Below are 22,907 nucleotides of genomic sequence, written 5' to 3'. Positions count from 1 at the left end.
TGCTGTTCCTGCTACACCTAATGTGATTTCTGCCACCTCAAACTTCATTTATGAAGCGCCTTGATAGTGACGTAGCATTTACACAACAGTGCAGGCTATATTAAGCAGGGGGCAGCGCCCGCCTGAGTGAAAGAATGAAGACAATCAGAGTCTTTCTTTGTGGGTTGCTGCTGTCATGGCTTCTTTTTGAAACCTATTTCATTTCAGAGTTAAAATGGAGGTGATGTGCTCAGCGTTTCGCTCCCTTCACAGTTATTACTTTTGATGAGGTGGATTAGCTGATATGACTAAAACTTCAACGCTCTTTTCTCTATTAAATGTATTCAGCTCCTGCAAGATGGTGCAGGGACCCCAAGGTACAAAATGTTTGGATAAGAAATGAGTTCATCTAGTTTTCCTCTGCTTGTGTGCCAAGGTCATCTGCTTTTGGGAAAAGGTTCTGTCTCCACACATTTATACACACACAGAGTTTCCTCCCCTGCAAGTACTTGTGTATTCTCCCGGTGATGTCATGCAGGATACATTTTTGAAAGTTATCACTCGTCCTTCTGCCCCTCCTCAGGAATACCACCAACCAGTTTTACTTGTCCTGAACAGTGAAGAGCTTTACTTACTAGTGCTGCTGCTGGTGGAGGCCTGATTAATGTTAAAACTGGCATCTTTCAAAACACACCACTGCTTGTAGCCTTGAGATCCACTGATGCCAAGAATAACTGCCTCTCTGATAGCGCACCTCCTCCTTCATAAATATATTTTTTGTATAGACCATGAAAGACAGAATATTACTCTAATCTTTTCTCCATGGATTTCAAAGTGTAACTGTGTGACCAGACCCATGTCAGGTTTCCCTCCTGTCCTGACAGACTCCTGCCGTCCAAGCAGACCAGCACAGTTCATCCTGAAGGAAAGAGGAAATGGGGGATGCTCGCTGAACTGGTCTCAAGCAATTCTAGACTGTTCCATTGTAGCATACTTGATGGAGAATTAATCTCTAAATTGTCCTGCTGTGTGCATGTTTTTATCATCTACTGCTCAAATGAAGCTGTTTGGAGCTTAAACCCCGGCGCTCGCCCCTGGCATTGTTCAGGACAGCACGCGATGTGCTGGTTGCAGTCAGTCTAGTGGGAGGACTGGATCTTTTCACTTCATCCCATTTGCTCATTGCCTGTGTCCATCTGTCGATGGAGGAGGAGGAGCTGGTCCGTTTGTCTGAGATCCTCTGAGAGCCGACAGCAGAACTATGACATCCTTGGGTTAAAATAGCCAGCATTTGAAAGTGTGCTCAGGATTCAGCTGGACAGCTTGGACAGGGGGAGAGATGGTCATGTCTCGGCCTCGGGGCAGAGCAAATGTGACAAGTGACTTCACCACAGGCTTGTTGTACCCCAATTTGTCCAAGGAGGTCAGCTAAAACCACCCCCTGCTTACTTCCATTTGGTCTGCCTCTCTGTCTCACGCACAGCAAATGTGCGCATCATCTCCCCATGCACACTCTGTCTTCAGGCTACAGAGGAGTAAGGCGTGTTAGCTCCCTCGATGACCTCACTGCTGCTCTCTCCGCTTTCCCATGAACTGATGTGGCTGATGGTTGATTGCGCCACAGAGACAAGGAGCCATAATTAGAAGGATAATGAGAAGAGAGAAGGCTAATTTGCCTGTAAAATGCCAACACTAGAGTCAGCTCAAACTGTTTGTTGACAAATACGACACAGGACTTCTGTCGTGTGTCCCCACTGTTGTTCCAGCAACCATAAAGCACATAATGCTCACACGTGCATCCTTTGGCTGCGGTCAGTGTGAGTTTAACACCTGTTCCAGTCAGCGTGCTGTTGATTATTCTGTACATTAATGTGCAGTGAATGCAATCTGTCAAACCTGTGTGAATACTCGTACAGACAGAACGGACACACACACACACACACACACACACACACAGGAGCAGCAAGGCCCTGGAGCTGCTCGTTAAAATGGCCAGATGGCTGATTGACTGAGCGGACTACTGGGCCTCGGAAGCATTTTTCCAGCTGTATTCCTAACTGTAGCCTGCTAGCCTACGAGCCTGGAAGGACAACAGCAGCAGTGTGAGATAAGGAATGAGAACTGGGAAAAGAGGCGGAGCCTGTTTGTGCCTCTCGTAACATCGGGATCATAGTGTGCATTCCTTGCATCATGAGCTAGCTGGGTTAGCTGAGGGAATAACCATGAAGAGACAGCTCTGCTCGTCTCTGAGCTCCTGCACCTCGGCTAGCGGCTCAGCATCATAAACAGTTGGCTATAAAACACATGTTGGGCCCCTCCTCCTGTGAGGCTCAGGATGCATCAGTGTGACTAACGGTGTCAAGGAGCTGGAATTAGACGTCACACTCGCCGCACTCTGGCAGGCGGGTGCTTCTGCAGAGTCATCTCTAATCTCAACTCCATTGGTTGCTCAGTCAGCTGTGCAAACACCACTTTTTATGCTAATCATCTGCACATTGACCCTCAATTCATTTAATGGGGGTGACCTCATGGGGTCTCCTGAGCACCTTGGGTTTTTCCAGCGACAGTCGTGTATGCACAAGGTCAAGGTTATCAGGAGTTTGATGAATATGTAAAGCCTTTGCTAGTCTGGTCCCTCAGAGCCCCTCGTCCAGCGTTGGTAATGAACACTTTAAGAGCCCTTTTTGCTTAAAAATATCCCGTCTTGATGGAGGACGAGTAATTGAAGGCCGGGGCAAGCAAACTGTTAAGCAAGTGCTGAAATGGTGCCTTCAGGCTTAGCTTTGGGGATTAATAAACAGACATGGAAAAAAATGACAGTTACAATAATCTTACTATAAAAAGTAGGTCAGCAGGAAAAAAAGGGAAAAACTGATGCAGGGACTCGCCTGATTCCAGAGCAGAGGGCATTTGTGCCTAGTGCCCAAGCTGAAAATTATGTTTGGATTTGAGTTGTGAAGCTGCTGGTAAAATAGAGCAGGGGATTACGCTTGGACCACATGTCCTCCGCTGCACATTGGCTTGTTCTGGACGATGTCGCATCAAGAGAAAGGGCTTTATCTGCAGGGGGAGGTGAGCGTCTAACACGCACAGCCACAGAATATGAATATACACACTCGACCCAGACAGAGAGAAAACACACCTGCTCATCCAGGCGCGTAGATCTGGAGAGCTGGAGCTGCTGCTGTCCATCAGCTGGCCACAACCCCCCCACACGCTCCCGTGCTTCGTCCTTCCCTTCGCCAATGTCATCCTCTTAGTGTGGGAGGAGAAGCAGCAGCAGCCATTTTGGAGAAACAATCTCACTTCACCAGCAACTTCTTCGCTCTCTTTCTGTCCTCCGTTGAACTGAATTTAATATTCATCATCCCTTCATAAATGTCATCAGGGAGGTGATATTAAGGACACAAATAGCCATTAAGATTCAATGATGGTAAATAGGCCAGGCATCCGTGCTGCCTGAGCAGAAGTCAAAGCATGACACTGAGTCAAATTAATATCTGATGGTGTGTATTAAAGCCAACACATAGAGTCTGTCTTCATTAATACTGGTTTAATTTCCTCCTCGCATTTGTGCAAAAATCTCTCATTTGTAGCCCCAAACAGCAGGTGGGAGCGTGAACGGCTAAGATGCTGGATGTTGACGTCCCTCTGTGACGGCGCATGTGCCTGATGGCGTGTTTGATAAACACAAGGTGTCATCCACGGGTGAGATCCTGCCGAGGAAGTTCGCCGCAAGGAATGGAGCTTAATGTGCGGCTTACATTTATTGACATTCCTTCCTGTTGAACTGCTTGAATCCAGCAGCGAGCGTTCCTCTGAGGTACCACAAGGGGTGTGTCAAACTCGGGTCAGCATTGAAGAAAATGTTCTTAGGTGGGTCGAAGGGTCTTAAAGGAGAGGAGGAGGAGAAAGACATGGGTCTGATAGGAAGCATTCAAGATCCACAAACCTCACAACACCATAAATCGTCAGGAGTGTTGATTTATGTCTCTTCTATGTGTGTGAGGCTCTCTGTGTGATGCCAGATGCAGAATATGACTGTATTTCAAATGTGTTTGCCAAAGTTGTCAATCTGGCTCCCTGAGGGAACGGGACAGATGAGCTCTATCTCCGCAGCGATTCTTAGAGGAGTCGTTCTTCTGATCAGGCATGTCAAGGGGCGGCTGTTTGCTCCTTACATGCAAGTTAAATGCTTAGAGGGTGTTTCTTTTTGCATGTTAGGTTCACATGCAAAAGCAGCTGAAGTGTGTTGCTAATTCAGAACTTCTCTTTGCTTTCTCTCTCTCTTCTTTGGAAAACTCCACAGCAGTCCAGAGAAAACCAGGTGAGTCTCAGGACGGACCGAAGTCTCATTTCAGATGTTAAAGCCACCGTTTTAAGAATGTGCCAGCGATACATTTACACATTTATAATGGATGTTTGCTTCAGTAAAATTCTACTTTATATTCACGTACTGTTGCTCCATTTACGAGTCATTTGTCTGTTTCAACAGCAAATCTTTCTCCGGGGAAAGATTTGCTCTTAGAGTGATCGCCATGGTTTGCTGTCATGCAAAGCATGCATAATGACAATACAAGTGAAGTATTGGTGTGCTCCTCTGAAAGTGTTTTCTCTCTCTCTTCTCGTACGTCTGATTTCTCTCTTCAAGGCCTCGCACACCTGAAGGCAGAGCAAGGTACTCTTCTCTTTCTTTGAATTATGTTTTGGTTCACTCTCCGCCTGGCTGGCTTTTGGGCTGTAATTTTCCGCTGTGTGCCTTCACTACCTGTCTGTGTGCATTTGGGTGTTGTGATGCTACTTTGGTTGCTGCAAAGAAGTGTGGGGTGTGTTTGTCTGTGTGTGTGTGTGTGGGGGGGGGGGTGCATGGCAACATGGCATGTTCCCGTCTCACCCTCGTCTCCTCACCTAGGTTCCTATGTGTTACATAATTGTGTGCTGTTCTCAGTTTCACTGCTAACATGCAGCGACACTCGGCCTGACCTTCACTGCAGCGCTGTGAGGAAATCAAGGAAGTGGGATGGTGGATGAGAAATCACTGAAATTTGGGAGGACAGCTTAGAGGAGGAAGGCCAGTGGTGTGGAGACAGAGACCAAAAAGGGGTTTTATTGAGAGAGAGCAGTTCTGTCCACTCAGCTGCAGCGTGCCACTCTCACGACAGCACCATAGCTCTGCGGTGTGACGTGAGTGACCTGACAGTAATCCCTGATCAATTCATTTTTTTAATTTAACCTTTATTTAACCAGATGAGCATCACTGAAATTAAAACCTCTTGCAAGAGCGATCTGGCCAAGAAGGCAGCAGAAAACAACTTTCAGTAATCTCTCTAATCAACGGGAGGAGCGACACTGACCACGCCGGATCTGAGTTCGAGTTTAAGGCTTTTTTCAACATTGAAAGACAGCCAGCGAATGAGGAGAAGTTGCTGAAGCATAAATTAATCAGGACATATGTGCCACAACAAGCATCTCCCGTGAAACCGTCCATTGACACCAAGAACTCGTCATGAAAGTCCCAAGTCCTCAAACCAAAACGGCCATGTAAGTTCTAGCCCCCATTCAGTGAGGAACCACAGCTCCTTTGTGTCCTCATTGCAAATCTGAAAAATAATCTTTGGGGGTCAACCACAGTCTGGACTGGTAACAGGGCTCCAACAGCAGTCACGTGACTTCGCCCTGACCCGCCTCCTCACAGACTATTGTTTGTATTTAACTGTAGTTTTTCTTTCGCGACAGTCAGAGATGTTGCCTGACTTCAGAAACCAAAAGGTGAATTTATGAGCTGTTGTTGAACTTTATATCAGATAATATAATATTCATCTGCAAGCTAAGGAGTTATTTTATTTCTAGTGTTTTAGGGACTTCTCACATTGAAAAGACTGTTGAAGCAGCCCTGTTCTAAGCTCGGATCCACATCTCTTCTAGATCTCCATCTTGAAAATCACTGCTGCTGGAATAGAGAAGGCCAGTGCGCTGCAGCAGCACTGCAGCTGATCGCAGCTGCGTTTCTTCCAGTGACGTAGCTGTTAGACTTGAGTGTGAACGTGAGGAGAAGCTCCGCACTGCCTGCCCTCAGACCTCAACTTTGAACTTAAACATCTTGACAGTTCACCTTTCAGAAAACAGAGAGAACTGTCGAGTCCAAGATGGAGGAAGCTAGCACATTAGCTGCTGAGCTATTTCTTGTCCTGTGACGAGTGTTATTGTTCATGTACAAGGTTCCCTTGGAGCGGCGGCACAGAACAGCCGACACAGTCAGGATCTGGTATCAGTTATCAGTGTGCATGGAGCGTGCTGCCCACCAGCGCTTCTCCCATCTTGCCATCATTTGCACGATTGTCAATATTTTGCATGAAAGTGTCAGTTGTACAGACTCACAGGAGACTCACTAACGATAGCGTTCACTTTCTCCTGTCTTCCTCTGGTGCTCTGCTGGGCGTCAACCCTCCTCCCTCTTTTATCTCTGTGGATTCCTCCTCCTCTCCCCAACTCTAGGTAGAAACAAAGGTACAGCAAAACTTTTTCTCTCCACCTCACTGTTCTGTGCTGTGTGTGTGTTTGTAAAATTCTGCACTTCTGCTGGCGGCAGTTATTCGTCCAGCATGTGTGTTCATTAAATGTGTGCATATGCTCATCTATGAAAATCAGAGGAGTGGATGACTTCCTGCTAGCGAGCGCCCACGTTTACTGCGGCGTGGCGGTGAGTGATTGAGCTGAGACTTGAGTGGAGATGAAGAGAAATCTGGTGTCACGACGGGATGATGAAGTGATTTTCACTTGATTAGCGCTGTTTAATAGAGAATGATGAGTTTGCTCTAAGATGGAGCACTCGTGGTCCTTGCCTACAGTAAATATGGATAACGTGTGTGTGTGTGTGTGTGTGTGTGAGAGAGAGAGGGAGAGAGACAGAGAGGGAGAGAGACAGAGAGGGAGGGGGCTGACTTGCGAATGTGACCTGACATTTGTCTTCATGCGAGTGCGGCCAGAGCAGCGGAGGCCTCTGTGTGTTGCAATCATGCAGAGTACACACTCATTTATTTATCAAAGTCATGTGATGCTCTGTGTAGTCGTGTGTGATCATGCATGAGTGTCTCCCTTAGTTAGATGCAAGAGAATAGAATGGCCCTTTGCTAAACCCCCCCCCCCTCCCCACAGCTACTGTCCTCGTTCTTGCGCCACACACACACACACACACACACACACACACATCAATGCAGAGTTAGCAGTCATGATTGGAACTATTCACCTTTAAAACTTCAGAAACTGAGTTGTGAGACGCCAGTGTCTTGGTAAACAGCTGAACGCTCAGGAAAGAGCAAGTGCAGTTGCAGAGCAAATTAATTCAATTTTCTAATATTAAACTCCGTTTCAAGTTTATTGCAGAGCAGTTTCAAAAAATAAATTGAATTTCAGTGATGCTGTTCAGACCCAGTCGTTTAATGCAGTGATTCCAGCTGCCCAGTTCACATTCAAACACAAATCAGTCTAATTCAGTTTGGAGTGGCACATTTTTCCGCCTGCAGTTTAACCAGTCAGATATCAAAATGGATCTTTCTGCTGTTTGAAGCTGCTCTTGTGCAGCACATTCTGTTTATGGCAGCAATGAAAAGGACACACTGCTTGATTGAAATATGCTGGAACATGACTGGATTGATACTTGATGACCACCTGGTCCAGGGTGATGTTTCCTGTAGACCGCTACCTTCTGTGCTGGAGGCCGGGACTCGGCCCTGCAGGCCACAGCCTCAGGATGCAGCAGGTTCCTTCTGAATTGCACTTGATAACAATAAAATCCCTGACATCTTCTTTATTCATATTTACTTTTAAGATTAGGATGATTTCATGGTTACGGAGCTAAGCAAACAACCATGGTGTTGGCGGTGGGGTGATAAAGCCCAGCCCTATTTTTCCAACCTGTAACTCCAGTGTAGATAATTAATGACGTGCTCGGCTTTGCAGGGAACTCTAAATTTGCAGCTCATGCTGGAGCAGATAAAAACACGGTTTAACACAGTCCTTAATCTTTTGTGTTTCTGGATTTGCAGGCTTTGTTCTCTCTTTTGGAGACGAGTGAAGTCTTATCGCCTGGCGCTCTCCTTGGCAACGTGGTCGCTGTGATTAAACAGTTTAAGGTCCTCGAGCAAAGAGTCAATTATAATCATCTGTCTTGATTAAATATGACTTGAAATAATTCCAGATCTTCCAACTTTTTTTAAACTATGTGACTAGACTGTAGCGTGTGTGTGTGTGTGTGTGTGTGCGTGCGCGCACTATTCTGAACATTGAGCCAATTAGCAGTTGCTGCACTGCTGTGGCCCGGATGAGACCATACATTAGTAGCATATTAGTGCAGGAGATATCAGCTGATCGCCGTGCGTGTGTGTGTATGTGTGTGTGTGTGTGTGTGGGGGGGGGGTCCCACAGCGAGCTAGTTGTTAGTGCTGTTGCATAACTGAACAAGAAGGGCACAGCCTATCAGGCGGGTGGGGGTGGGGGCTGCATCTGGGTGTTCTAGTTTCCGTCTGCCGTCCAAGGACGTATAAATCAGAGGGACTGAATGACCTGGAGGTGTAAGTGTGAAGGATTGTCTTTATATCTGCCAGCCTGAAATAGGCTGAGGAGGACAGAAACATCCACCTCAGAAGGTACCGACTGATTAGCGCTCTGATAGAATGCAGGCTCTCAGTTATTACAGTCAAAAATCATTTAGATGTAAACAATGGTTCTAGAACACACACACACACACACACACACACACACACACACACACACACAGAGTTGTTTCAGGACCTGCAGCACTGTGGTTCATGGGTTTATTGAGCCCCTCAGATTAGCAGGTGGCTGATGTTTCTGCAGATGTGTGAATGTGCTGTAAGTGACGGTGGTCAGAGGTCGGGGGGGGGGGTCAGGGCAGCTGCAGACGGAGGAGCAGCGTTGTGTCGCAAGGCCACATATATTTATGCTCCTGATGAAAGCACCGTGTCATCACTGTACTCGCTTGTGCTCGATGACGGCAGTCGAACCAATTGAATCCAGATTTTCCCGAGCAGAACCCACACTGGGGAACCGGCCTGGGCTTCAGAGCAACTGAGGATAATGACTTTACGTAAAAGTGCCATCAAGAGAACAACTGACAGGTGGTCATGTCTCCAGTTGATGACATCATCAGGGTGCATCTGTCTGTTCTCATGTTACAGTATAAAGTATGGAACGGTGACATCAACTGATATGGTCAGTAGGGTCGTCGTAGTTGTCCTTTTTTAGCTTAGAGGAAGCATTTATGATTTATTTGAGTCGCCCGCTGACTTCCGTCTGTTTCTGCTCTGTGTGACTAGCGAGCTGACTGGGCTCAAAGTTCTGACGGACACCATAGCATAGGAGGGAAGAAGACGTCTATGAGGACGGTTAGACCAGAAGGACACAACGAGACTCGTGTTAGCTGTTAGCGACTGCATGCTAACGTGTAGACAACTATGCTGGGTCCTAACCCTCAGTCGCAGTATAAAGTTGTTTTAATTACTTGACCAAGTCTTGCTGTCAAAATCTGTTGTTCCCACTTCCTGTTGTGTCTCAGTACAGTGCAGCATGCACCAGTGTGCTGTATTTATCCTCTTGTAACTGCAGAGGGCGCCGCTGTTCAGTAAAATTATACAATCCCGCTTTGGGATAGTGACAAATTGTAACTATCAATATTTCTATAATGGAACAAAAATGTTACCCAGTGTAGCAGTTGATGATATTTAAAATGAGCTGCTAAAGAGCAGAAAGAATAATTTCCCTGTGAGTGGGAGATGGCAAACCCCTCTATTGTGATCTGCTGTGGTCACACAACAAACAAACAAACGAGCCGGAGACGCTCAGCCGGCTGCGCTCTACTCGAAGCCCATAAGTGCCCACTGAGTTGTGACACCATGATTTTCTCTTCTGTGTCTTTTTCATGTTGAGGTCTCGGCGCGCGGCAGCACAGTTGCTAGTGTTACTCTGTTGCTGTACATGTGCTCGAAATGTTGCCGACAAAACAACTCTCAGTTTGCACCGTCAAGTTTCTGTTCTGTTGCTGGTCCTCTTTTTGAGACCTTGTACATGAACTGGAGGATAAACTCTTGTAGGGAATATCTGCATGACAATATAAACGACAACAGCATTTCTCTGCTGTTGCACTTCAGGCCTGGAGACTGCAGACGTGCGCTCGCTCTCTGTCTCCTGATCTACTCTGACGCTGGCAGCCATCGCTGCTCTGCTTGAAAAGAGAAGTCGGTCCATTTTGGAGAGCAGATGGAGTGCTGGGAAGGAGGAGAGAGGAGTTCAGTCTAATCCCCCTACATGAAGGCTTAGGACTGAGAATTTATTCTCCACTTCTGTAGTCACTCTCCCTAATTATCCCCTCAAAGTCCTGCTGCAGAGTTCACATGGACGTGAGTCTTCCCCTCTGTCTCTGGGCCTCCGTGTCTCTGCGTGGCTGTCACCGCTGAGCTGTCTTTCTCAGTCCCTCCCTGCCTTTGTCCCACCTATTCATCTTAGCCTGCCTCTCTCCTCCCCCTCCTCCTCCTCCTCCTCATCACTCTTTCGAGTGTGTCTGCAGTTCAAAGCAGTTTGGACATCGTGAGCCTCTCACCTCAGTCAGGCTCAGGATGGGGCTGCAGTGCTGGTACTTACTGTCTGTCCACAGACGCTGCCAGGCCTCACTGGGGTTTATACACTGCTCCGTCCTCCTCCTCCTCCAAGGCTCTTTGCGGCTTCACTCTCCGGAACTGGGCCAGAACTCAGCCAGGGATAGCTCAATTCATGACACATTTTGATGTCAAATTATATTTAGGCACTAAAATGTTTTCCTCATTACGCTGCGTGACGAATATAATTGCTGACATCTTTGTGTTCACAGGCAACATTTTTCTAATTTACTTCTGACTTGAAACATCCACGGACTCGAGGATGAATCGATCCGACTGAGGTGGTTAAAGGTCAACGTCTCTGTGACCTCACACAACACTTTTCAGGACAGAGCTCACAAACTCATAGACTGATTTTGACATTTACTCACATACCCAGTTGGATGAAACCATTCACCGTGGCTGTGTGGTCAGGAGCGGGAAGGTTAGGCTGAGACCACGAGCCTTCACGACCCCCCCAGGTGCTGCTGCTGCCCAGAATATGACAGCAGAGATTCCACTGCCGGATTGGAAATATGTTGTTCAGGAACGTTCTCCTCCTCTGGCCTCTGTCCCCATTTTTGCATCTCGCCACATTAATAACTGTTCTCTTCACCTTTGAGAGAGAACTCAGGAGAACCTGTGTCAGGCAAAACCTCTACAGTTTGAACGTACTACAGTGTAGATGTACTACAGTGTAGACGTACAATATTGTAGACGTACAATAGTGTAGACGTACTACAGTGTAGACGTACTACGGTTTAGATGTACTACGGTGTAGATGTACAATAGTGTAGACGTACAACAGTGTAGACGTACAATATTGTAGACGTACAATAGTGTAGACGTACTATAGTGTAGACGTACTACAGTGGAGACGTACTACAGTTTAGACGTACTACAGTTTAGACGTACTACAGTGTGGACGTACTACAGTGTAGACGTACAATAGTGTAGACGTACAATATTGTAGACGTACAATAGTGTAGACATACTACAGTGTAGACGTACTACAGTTTAGACGTACTACAGTGGAGACGTACTACAGTGGAGACGTACTACAGTTTAGACGTACTACAGTGGAGACGTACTACAGTTTAGACGTACTACAGTTTAGACGTACTACAGTGTGGACGTACAATAGTGTGGACGTACGACAGTGTAGACGTACAATATTTAAGACGTACTACAGTGTAGACGTACTACGGTTTAGATGTACTACGGTGTAGATGTACAATCGTGTAGACGTACAATAGTGTAGACGTACAATCGTGTGGACGTACTGCAGTGTAGACGTACTACAGTGTAGAGGTACTACAGTGTAGACGTAATACAGTGTGGACGTACGACAGTGTAGAGGTACGACAGTGTAGACGTACTACAGTGTAGAGGTACTACAGTGTAGACGTAATACAGTGTGGACGTACGACAGTGTAGAGGTACGACAGTGTAGACGTACAATATTGTAGACGTACAATAGTGTAGACGTACTACAGTGTAGAGGTACTACAGTAGACGTAATACAGTGTGGACGTACGACAGTGTAGAGGTACGACAGTGTAGACGTACAATATTGTAGACGTACAATAGTGTAGACGTACTACAGTGTAGACGTACTACGGTTTAGATGTACTACGGTGTAGATGTACAATAGTGTAGACGTACAACAGTGTAGACGTACAATATTGTAGACGTACAATAGTGTAGACATACTATAGTGTAGATGTACTACGGTTTAGATGTACAATAGTGCAGACGTACAGTAGTGCAGACGTACTACAGTGTAGACGTACTACGGTTTAGATGTACTACGGTGTAGATGTACAATAGTGTAGACGTACAATATTGCAGACGTACTACAGTGTAGACGTACTACAGTGTAGACGTACTACAGTGTAGACGTACTACGGTTTAGATGTACTACGGTTTAGATGTACAATATTGTAGATGTACTGCAGTATAGACGTACAATAGTGTGGACGTACAATGGTGTAGACGTACTACAGTGCAGACGTACAATAGTGTAGATGTACTGCAGTACAGATGTACTGTAACTCATAACCGCTGTATATTTCAGTTTCAGTGTTGGTAAGTTGCCCATCCGGATCCTCAGGGCAGCTCCAGTGTGAGACAGCGAAGAAATGATCATTTTAACAGATTTTTTTCTTTTATATTCCCCAAAATTATAGAGTAAGGGCTTTAATTTTCTTCCCATCATTTTAACACAGTCCTCAATTACAGAGTTGTGATTACAGGTAGAAACACCCAGGTGTAAAGCGCTCAACCGGCCATGCAGGTTGGGCGTTTGGGCCTTGGTGCAGCGCCACAGCACTGAAACTGGCGCCTGATATTCAGCTCTCAGGCTGTGAGCAGCAGCTGGCACTGCCTGGCTCCGGCCTGAGCTGCTGGTGCAGTTGATAAACAGCTATTAATGGCCAGACGCTCACCCTGAAATCAAGTTAAAGTGCGTGTCTCCTCATTACTCAGTCTGAAACCACACCAGAATCCTCCAGGTGCATTTCAAAGTTGCTCAAATTGAGGTCATTGGTCAAATGGGTTTCAGCGCTGAACGGCTGCTACTCAAGCAGTCCGAAAATATAAATACAGACCTCCCTCCGGACTTCCTCTGGCTCCTCTTTGTTTCTGAGAGAATACAGATTAGCTGGTGTAAAAATCCACCCTGGAAGCCAGAACCTGCAGGTAGATGCCTCCTTCACTCAAACGTCAGTGTTCTTCTTTGGCAAGTAGTTGATCGAGGCCTCATTATTTTCTGCTCTCTCATGCCCCCCCCCCCCCCCGAGATGTTAGACAGGTTCACACAAGACTGTCCACCGCTGTCCTTCCTCTCTCCATCTCAGTCTTTTGCCAAGTGTACAGACTTGTGTTGTCTTTCCTCGTTTCCCTCTGCTCTCTGCTGCTGACCTCTGGGATTATCCGAGCAAAACTGATTCATGCTTTTTCATGGATCATGAGTGCGTCAGTGGTTACGCAACAGAGAGAGAGAGAGAGGGAGGGAGAGAGGGAAAGAGAGAGGGAGGGAGAGAGAGAGTGAGAGGATGAGAGATAGACACCATGTTAATTTGCAGTGCTGCTCATCACCAAGACCCAACAGAATATTTAAAATGTTTGCATGACATATTTGAAGTAATAATATTGGCTTTGCTGCCAAACAAACAGGAAGTGGCTGCATCTGCTGTCACAAACGTGCAGACAGGTGACAAAGGGTCACATGACCCCTCCGTCAGTCAAGGTTCTCGTCTCGCAATGATGTCAGTCACCGGATCTCAGCATGTTGGACGACTCTGCACCAGCATGAGGGAAGAATGACTCCATCAAACCAGCAGAGACTTGTGTGTATTTCAGTGTGTACTGGTACTTTACCGGTGGCTAAATAAAGGTACTAAGACGCTCCTCGTAATTCAGACGCTCTCTAGCAGCGGTTAAATGGATGGATATCAGCAGCAGCCTGAGGAGGTGGCTCGCAGGAAGGGTAGGGAGAGAGGTTCAGGGCTGGCCGAGTCTGTGCAGGGAGTTGGTCCGGTGTGGGAGTGAAAGAGTGAATCCTGGTGAGAGATCAAGGACGATGAGGTCTGGACGTGGTGGGAGTGTGGCAGGTGTGCCAGGTGAGGGCTGGGGGACCAGAACACTCCAGGTGAGGATCGAAACACCACGGCAACGGAGAACTGGCGAGCTGTGGAGGGTGTGTTTCAGGAGAGAAATCAGGGTTCAGGGTGGCCAGTGTCCCTGTCATCATCCCGCCATGCAGTGCAAAGGTTGAAGATTGATTGGCAGGTGAATGGTCAGATTATAAAAGATCTTGTGGCAAATTCTGATGTACAAGTCAAGGATGTCACGATTTTAACAGCTGAAATTGATTGGTAAATGCTGATGTGCGCAGACATTAAATTTTGTTTAATTTTTTTGGCTCATGAATCGAAAGAGCAAAAACAAAGGCACTTAAAATTGGACATGTGGTCAAATTAAGGATTTGTCTTCTGGAAATTTGAGCATCCAGCCGAGCTCTGCAGTTGTGTGGGCCGTGCGTGCAATTAAAATGTAAACCTGAATAACTCAGAGTCAAAAGAAGACCCGGTAGTGAAAGTGCAGGGCTGTGACTCGGGACTCGTAGTACACCGAGTGAAGACATTCAGCATCAGAATCAGAAGGGCTGCGTATTGTTTGTGAGGCGCCTGAGAGCTTGTGAGGAGGATTTATGTGAAGAAGTAGGTTAAGATGTGGCTGGAAGGGTTGCATTGTGAGCGTGGAAGTACGAGTGCAGGAGGGCTTTGCAATATGTGTGTGTGTGTGTGTGTGTGTGTGTGTGTGTGTGTGCAGAAGGGTGACATGTGTAGATGTGATGGCTGCAGCCATGCATAGATGTTCACACCAGGACGAAAGTAAACAAACATGGCAGCCGAATGGGAAGAAAAGCAGCAAACCACTGCTGGAACACACTGCCTCTTCCTTTCCTCTTCCTTTCTTTTTCCTCCTCTCTCTCACCTCTCTCTCTCTCTCTCTGTCTCTTTCTTCTTTATTTAACCCGTCCTCTCTGTCACTATTGGTTACCTCTGCTGAGGGGGCTATGCTTTCAGTCTTCTTTGCTTGCCTGTTGGTCTGCTGGTACACTTTTTCCCAAAATCTGCCAGAGTGTCAAGCCATGGGTGCAGAAAAGCTGCCATGTGGTCGTTTAAAGACACATCACTTGTTAGTCTCTTTCTGCTGAGAGACACACAAGGAATTCCCTTCTTGACTGAATTCTGCAGTCCAGCTCCCACCGTTGAGTTGTGTGTTTCAGTCGTTTGTACCATTTCACCATTCTTACACAGACACTTGATTATATTTACATTTTCTGACTTTTTGGGTGTGCTTTTCCTGCATGTCTCTCCCCCTGGGAGATGTCGATCCCTAATTTCACCCTGGCATGATTGATCCACGGCTTCATTTATTCTTCCTACAATCATACAGTATCTGCTGATGTTGCAAAGTCTGCTGTGATTCACTTTTGATTTGATGTGACGTTGACCTCTGCGATTCACGCGTACATGCTGCATACGGCCATTAACACAATTACACAAAAATTAAGATTTTGCTTCACACTTTACGGCTGAGCTCTGGAAAACATGAACATTGATCAAATGAACAATAAGATACAGCTGAATGTGGAGCTGCAAAAAAGGTAGAACGTGCATGCCATGGGAATGAACAAAGCAAATAAGAGGGCTGAGATCAGGATGGCGTAATATGTAGAGTTGAACTGATGAATGAATACGCATGGATGTATCTTTGCATGGCTGATTGGACCTCTTAATTTTTCATGATTCCGTCCACATTCCTGCTATTAAAATGACGAATCTAAAGAGCTTGGGGATGTCTCTGAACGTGTGCAGGTGTGCTCTCTAGTTCTTGTCCCTGCATCTCCTTCCTCTACTTTTCTTCTCTGGTTCTGTCTCCGTCTACCTTTGGCTGTCCTCTTGTATTCCCATCAAGGGCTCTTGCCTGGCAGGATGGCTGCGCTCCTACTTTCACATTACATCTACATGTGTTTGTGTGCACTCTGGGGTGAACTGAAGGGTGAACTGAAGGGTGCTCATGCAGCGCGTCAACTAGAGCAGCAGGTTGGAAAAATTGGACTTTCACGACTTTAACAAAAAGGTTCAGTATCAGTGCGGGAAAAAAGGCTTTATTTAAGTGTGTGAAATGTTGCCCTGTGAACCTCATTAAAAGACCACCGGGAACTAATGGAAACAAATGGCCCTGAATTCTATTGCACTCTCAGATTTCGTGATATAAAATGTTAAAAAGAAAAGAGCCATCTCTCAAAGCCAGCGCAGCCCTGGGAGGATGTAGAACCGCTCTGCACGTCTGAACGTGCTGCTCAGGCATGATCAGCAGTCCAGAAGTCAGATTCCATTAATATGCTGCGTTTACATGCTTTAGATCACCCGCCATTTGTCAAGCTTCTGCAAGTACGATATGCTCAGACTGCCAGAAGAGGAGCATGTCTCAACTGTCTTTGGGAGTATCAGCTAAGATCTTCAGCAGTTGTCCCCAGTTTTTTTTCGTGCCCTAAATTGGCCGGTTGAGTAAGACGAAGCCAAACACAGCGTATTTATAACCGAGCTGGAGAGAACCTGTAACCCTCCACCCACTCAGATGAGGCATGGTAGCGGCCACGTAGCAGACAAATGCCCTTGCTCTGCCTCCGCCGTTATGCAGATGATATGCAAATGAAGTCATCTGGGTTCTGCTTGGGCTGCGCTACACTGGAGGAAGCTAATCAGGCGTTGATCAGCTCCCAGTGCTACAGGGTGCTGCTGCAGGGGTGTGTATCCAGCTACGTGTGAAGTTCTGTTCCTGGGGGCTGGAGGTGGGGGGTGCACATGTTCTGGTGCACATGTATGTGAGTGGTGAGGGCTTTGATTCTCCTGTGAGCCGTTTGACATTGAACGCTGTTGTGCTTGTGATGCTGATCTCATCCGAGGCTGAATATTCTGGTCAGCTAAGATTTCTGGAGTCCACTTACGCATTGTGTACATTTTATTCCCTGATATGAGCTGAGTGTTGAAAGTCAACATATTCTGTTGAGCGAAAATGCATCCATGTACTGAGTTCTCTCAAAAAAGTAGGAAGTGACGCATATCAGGTGGACCAAAGGGGAAAACTGGAAGAAAAGAGATGGCAGTTCCTCCTCTGAGCTCAGACATCAGTGTGAGCTTGAGCCTGAAGACCAGCGTCTGTGCAGCCTGGTGACCCTCATCTCTGTCTTCATATGCAGACCATCAGAGCCGTGTAGTCATCGGTCATCGGCCTCCCCTTTAAGAGCTCACGCCCCACACTACTTTCAATCATGAAACATTTAATCTGCAGCAGAGACGTGTGTTAATTTAGCTTTCTCCATGCAGGGTCTCTGTTAATGTATATTTTGATTCACCAGTTTTTGTTTGTGGATGTTTTCTTTCATGGCTGCAGCTTCAGTTGTTCTCCTTCTCTGTCTTCATTTCTTTTTTAGCAAAAAGTGAAATTACACTGTTCTAAAAGTAAAATCTCATCCTTTTGTCTGTCTTATTCTCTTGCTTCAGTCTAGTGGAGGTTCAGCTCGTGCCCCCCCACACCAGCCCTCTTGACCCACCTCAGCCTCCCTGGTCCTGCAGTAAACACAGCATCCTTAACTCCCCTCATATTCTCTCTTTTTAAAAATGTAGCGGAGGGATCATAGATTCCGCTGGCGTGTTCTCGTAGCAGCCAGGCAACACACCCATTAACCCCCATTGCCTGAGCGCCTGACTGGGGTCCTCAGAGAGACTCACTACAGCGCCTGATAGTGTTTGATCCTCGTCTTCCTTTAAGCTCTGCGCATGTGTGTTTGTGTGTGTGCGGCGCTCAGATGAACACATCCTATTGATCTCTGCTGCCCCGCACCTACAGCCTGACAGATCGGAGAGATGCAGTAATTAGTCATGTAATAGTCGGATCAGTTGCGTTGAAATATGCTGAACTAACACAAACACACACACACACACACACACACATCTTGTGACCCCACAGTGGATTCTGACAGGTGTGAGTTTTTGTGATCGTCTTTTTATGTGACATATGACACACTGGGAATTAGCTGTGATTCATTAAAGCACAGCTGGAGGGATTCATTAATTTGAAGTATTATCTTCCGAAGGAGGTCGCGTGTTTCACATGTACTTGTCATTTCCTGTTTGTTTCTAAGCGAGAGAAGCTGTCCCCTAACTTAATGAATGTTCTCTTCTGTTGCTTGTTAGATAGAGAACGAAAAAAAACCAGGAATGTAACTTCAGAGGGCTTTTTAAAAACCGACCCCACCCCTCCATTCTGCAGCCAACTGCATGACCCCCCCACCCCCATGACGATGCCAAGCACTGATAATAACAATGGTGAGCTCTTTCAGTGTTTTACTGCTCTGCTGGGTCCTTGCAGCTGCTTGGACTGAGTGGCTCACTGCTGAACGTTCCAAATGAGTTTAGTTCCTATCAGTAGTTTGGACCCAAACACATGAGAAGGTAGGCTGCGAACACCAGAATCCTCAGAACCTCACCTGAGCTGCTCTCCGCTGTTCAAACATTGAAGTCCATGAACAGGGTTTTTGTTTTGGAGAGATCATGAGGGTACATCGAAAACCCAGCAGCCCCATGGTAGTGTGTGTAACCATAGAGCCACCACACCTGATTATCACCAAACCCGATTATCACCACACCCGATTATCACCATCACCACACCCGATTGTCACCACACCCGATTATCACCATCGCCTCAACCGATTATCACCATCACCACACCCGATTGTCACCACACCCGATTATCACCACATCCGATTATCGCCACACCCGATTATCACCATCGCCACACCCGATTATCACCATCGCCACATCCGATTATCGCCACACCCGATTATCACCATCGCCACACCCGATTATCACCATCGCCACATCCGATTATCACCATCGCCACACCCAATTATCACCATCGCCACATCCGATTATCACCATCGCCACACCCAATTATCACCATCTCCTCACCCGATTATCACCATCGCCACACCCGATTATCACCACACCCGATTATCACCATCGCCACACCTGATTATCACCATCGCCACACCCGATTATCACCATCGCCACACCCGATTATCGCCACACCTGATTATCACCATCATCACACCCGATTATCTCCACACCCGATTATCACCATCACCACACCTGATTATCACCATCGCCACACCTGATTATCACCATCGCCACACCTGATTATCACCATCGTCACACCCGATTATCGCCACACCTGATTATCACCATCATCACACCCGATTATCTCCACACCCGATTATCACCATCACCACACCTGATTATCACCATCGCCACACCTGATTATCACCATCGCCACACCTGATTATCACCATCGTCACACCCGATTATCGCCACACCTGATTATCACCATCATCACACCCGATTATCACCACACCCGATTATCACCATCGCCACATCCGATTATCACCATCGCCACACCCGATTATCACAATAGCCACACCTGATTATCACCATCGCCACACCCGATTATCACCATCGCCACACCCGATTATCATCATCGCCACACCAGATTATCACCATCGCCACACCCGATTATCGCCACACCCAATTATCACCACCGCCACACCCGATTATCACCACATCCGATTATCACCATCGCCACACCCAATTATCACCACACCCGATTATCACCATCGCCACACCCGATTATCACCATCGCCACACCCGATTATCGCCACACTCGATTATCACCATCGCCACACCCGATTATCGCCACACTCGATTATCACCATCGCCACACCCGATTATCGCCACACTCTATTATCACCATCGCCACACCCGATTATCACCACACCCGATTATCACCATCACCACACCCGATTATCACTATCACCACACCCGATTATCACCATCACCACACCCGATTATCACCACACCCGATTATCACCATCATCACACCCGATTATCACCATCGCCACACCCGATTATCACCATCACCACTCCCGATTATCACCATCATCACACCCGATTATCACCATCATCACACCCGATTATCACCATCATCACACCCGATTATCACCATCACCACACCCGATTATCACCATCATCACACCCGATTATCACCATCACCCCACTGATTATCACCATCGCCACACCCGATTATCGCCATCGCCACACCCGATTATCACCATCGCCACACCCGATTATCGCCATCGCCACACCCGATTATCACCATCGCCACACCCGATTATCACCATCGCCACACCCGATTATCACCATCGCCACACCCGATTATCGCCATCGCCACACCCGATTATCACCATCGCCACACCCGATTATCACCATCGCCACACCCGATTATCACCACACCCGATTATCACCATCACCACTCCCGATTATCACCACACCCGGTTATCACCACACCCGATTATCACCATCACCACTCCTGATTATCACCACACCCGATTATCACCATCACCACACCCGATTATCACCATCGCCACACCCGATTATCACCATCACCACTCCCGATTATCACCACACCCGATTATCACCATCACCACACCCGATTATCACCATCGCCACACCCGATTATCACCATCACCACTCCCGATTATCACCACACCCGATTATCACCATCACCACACCCGATTATCACCATCGCCACACCCGATTATCACCACACCCGATTATCACCATCACCACTCCCGATTATCACCACACCCGATTATCACCACTCCCGATTATCACCACACCCGATTATCACCATCACCACACCAGATTATCACCACTTCCGATTATCACCACACCCGATTATCACCATCACCACACCCGATTATCACCATCACCACACCCGATTATCACCATCACCACTCCCGATTATCACCACACCCGATTATCACCACACTCGATTATCACCATCACCACACCCGATTATCACCACACCCGATTATCACCATCACCACTCCCGATTATCACCACACCCGATTATCACCACTCCCGATTATCACCACACCCGATTATCACCATCACCACACCAGATTATCACCACTCCCGATTATCACCACACCCGATTATCACCATCACCACACCCGATTATCACCATCACCACACCCGATTATCACCATCACCACACCCGATTATCCCCATCACCACTCCCGATTATCACCACACCCGATTATCACCACACTCGATTATCACCATCACCACACCCGATTATCACCACTCCCGATTATCACCACACCCGATTATCACCACTCCCGATTATCACCACACCCGATTATCACCATCACCACACCCGATTATCACCATCACCACACCCGATTATCACCATCACCACTCCCGATTATCACCACTCCCGATTATCACCACACTCGATTATCACCATCACCACACCTGGTTATTTTTATGATATCCCCAAAGAAAAACTTTGTCCATATTTTTATTATCTAACATTTTAATCAGTTTTATTGTCATGGCAGCAAAAGTGTATGATTGATTTGATTCATAGATCATCAGGACAAAAGAATATCAGGACCCACATAAACCTGAGGAGCACATCCTGGTCTGGTCGACGATGTCGGCGGGCCCAACACTCACGTTTGACACTGCAATGTTGGAGTGACTCAGCCCCGAAAGACAAGTGCTGTCTGTGATTGGCTGGCGTTGTTTGTGATTGGCTGGTGCTGCTGGTGAAGGGGTGGGGCTTACTGCACGCAGAGTCATAAGTTACATCTGTGTGTGTGTATTCTGTCAGCATATGGCTTAGCCACCATTTTCAAATTGTCATGCTGGAAGAGGACCTGAGACTCGTGACTCTGACTAGGAAATGATAACTCTAGTGACAAATGCAGCCATTTTCTCATGCAGTTACCATCTGCCATCCTCCTGCTGTCACTGAGGTCGCCCCCTGCTGGCCCACAGAAAGAAGGCAGGTTTGAGCCACATCAGCTGACCTGTAACTCAATAATATTAGGAGTTTGTGTGGCTATAAAAATCAGTGTCCTCAACAAAACATGAGCACACATCAGTACAGCTACTATGGCATAACCTGAAAAACTGAGATGAACCAGAATCACCCACGGTAAACGCCACTGTTGTTCCCCCAAGGTGGCGACGCACTCCTATCTAACTGGTGTGCGGGTTCTACTGAGCCCCCGTCAAGTGACGGTGAGTGTCGCCTCGAGCCATGGAAGCATCACTCCTGTATGTAATCTATGTCCCACTTAAGCGTGACACCATCACGGTTCCCTTGAGCATCATCGGGGCAGCAAGGAAGGATGATGGAGGCGTGTGCTGTGACGCCACCGAAGGTACCGAGCCCCACCTGATGGATCTGAGCATGCGGACGTCGTAACATGCCAAAGTATGATCACCAGTGTCCTTGAACATGTTTGGAAGGCTGTGTGTGTGTGTGTGTGTGTGTGTGTGAGAGAGAGAGAGAGAGAGAGGTGGAGGGAATGCCTCGCTGAATTATGGAGTATGTTTGCTTTTGAACAGATCAGCAGAAGAGGTGATGCCACAGTCAATGTCACAGCCTTCATGCATAATTGCTCCACTTTGTCATTGCCAAGGGCTGGACAGCCTCCTCCCCTCCTCCAACCTCCCCCACCCTGCTCTGTCCCCTTCAGTCACTGTTCTCATCGGACTCATTAACCAACAGATACGGGGAGACACAGCAGGACCGTGTTGATGTTCTGGTCCAAAACCAGATCGCTGTTAAAGA

The 22,907-nt window shown here is 47.2% G+C and overlaps 1 protein-coding gene across 12 annotated transcripts in view; it reads left to right on the top strand.

Moving 5' to 3' along the window:
* Positions 1-22,907, top strand: part of nrxn3b (neurexin 3b) — a 290,168-nt gene that overhangs the window by 4,341 nt on the left and 262,920 nt on the right. For all 12 annotated transcript variants that reach the window (XR_015110558.1, XR_015110557.1, XM_086189007.1 and 9 more), the window contains exons 3-4: positions 4,289-4,306; positions 4,631-4,657. Coding sequence is in view for 10 of the 12 variants with exons in the window: in XM_086189007.1 (XP_086045133.1) it covers positions 4,289-4,306; positions 4,631-4,657 (45 nt within the window). In the remaining 2 variants the exon portion in view is untranslated. The remainder of the gene's footprint in view (positions 1-4,288; positions 4,307-4,630; positions 4,658-22,907) is intronic.

This window comes from Aulostomus chinensis, chromosome 20, assembly GCF_037954235.1.
Source record: "Aulostomus chinensis isolate RoL2024-O1b breed Wild chromosome 20, RoL_Achi_v1.0, whole genome shotgun sequence".
Classification (NCBI taxonomy): Eukaryota; Metazoa; Chordata; class Actinopteri; order Syngnathiformes; family Aulostomidae; genus Aulostomus; species Aulostomus chinensis.
This window is presented reverse-complemented; position numbering and strand designations above follow the sequence as displayed.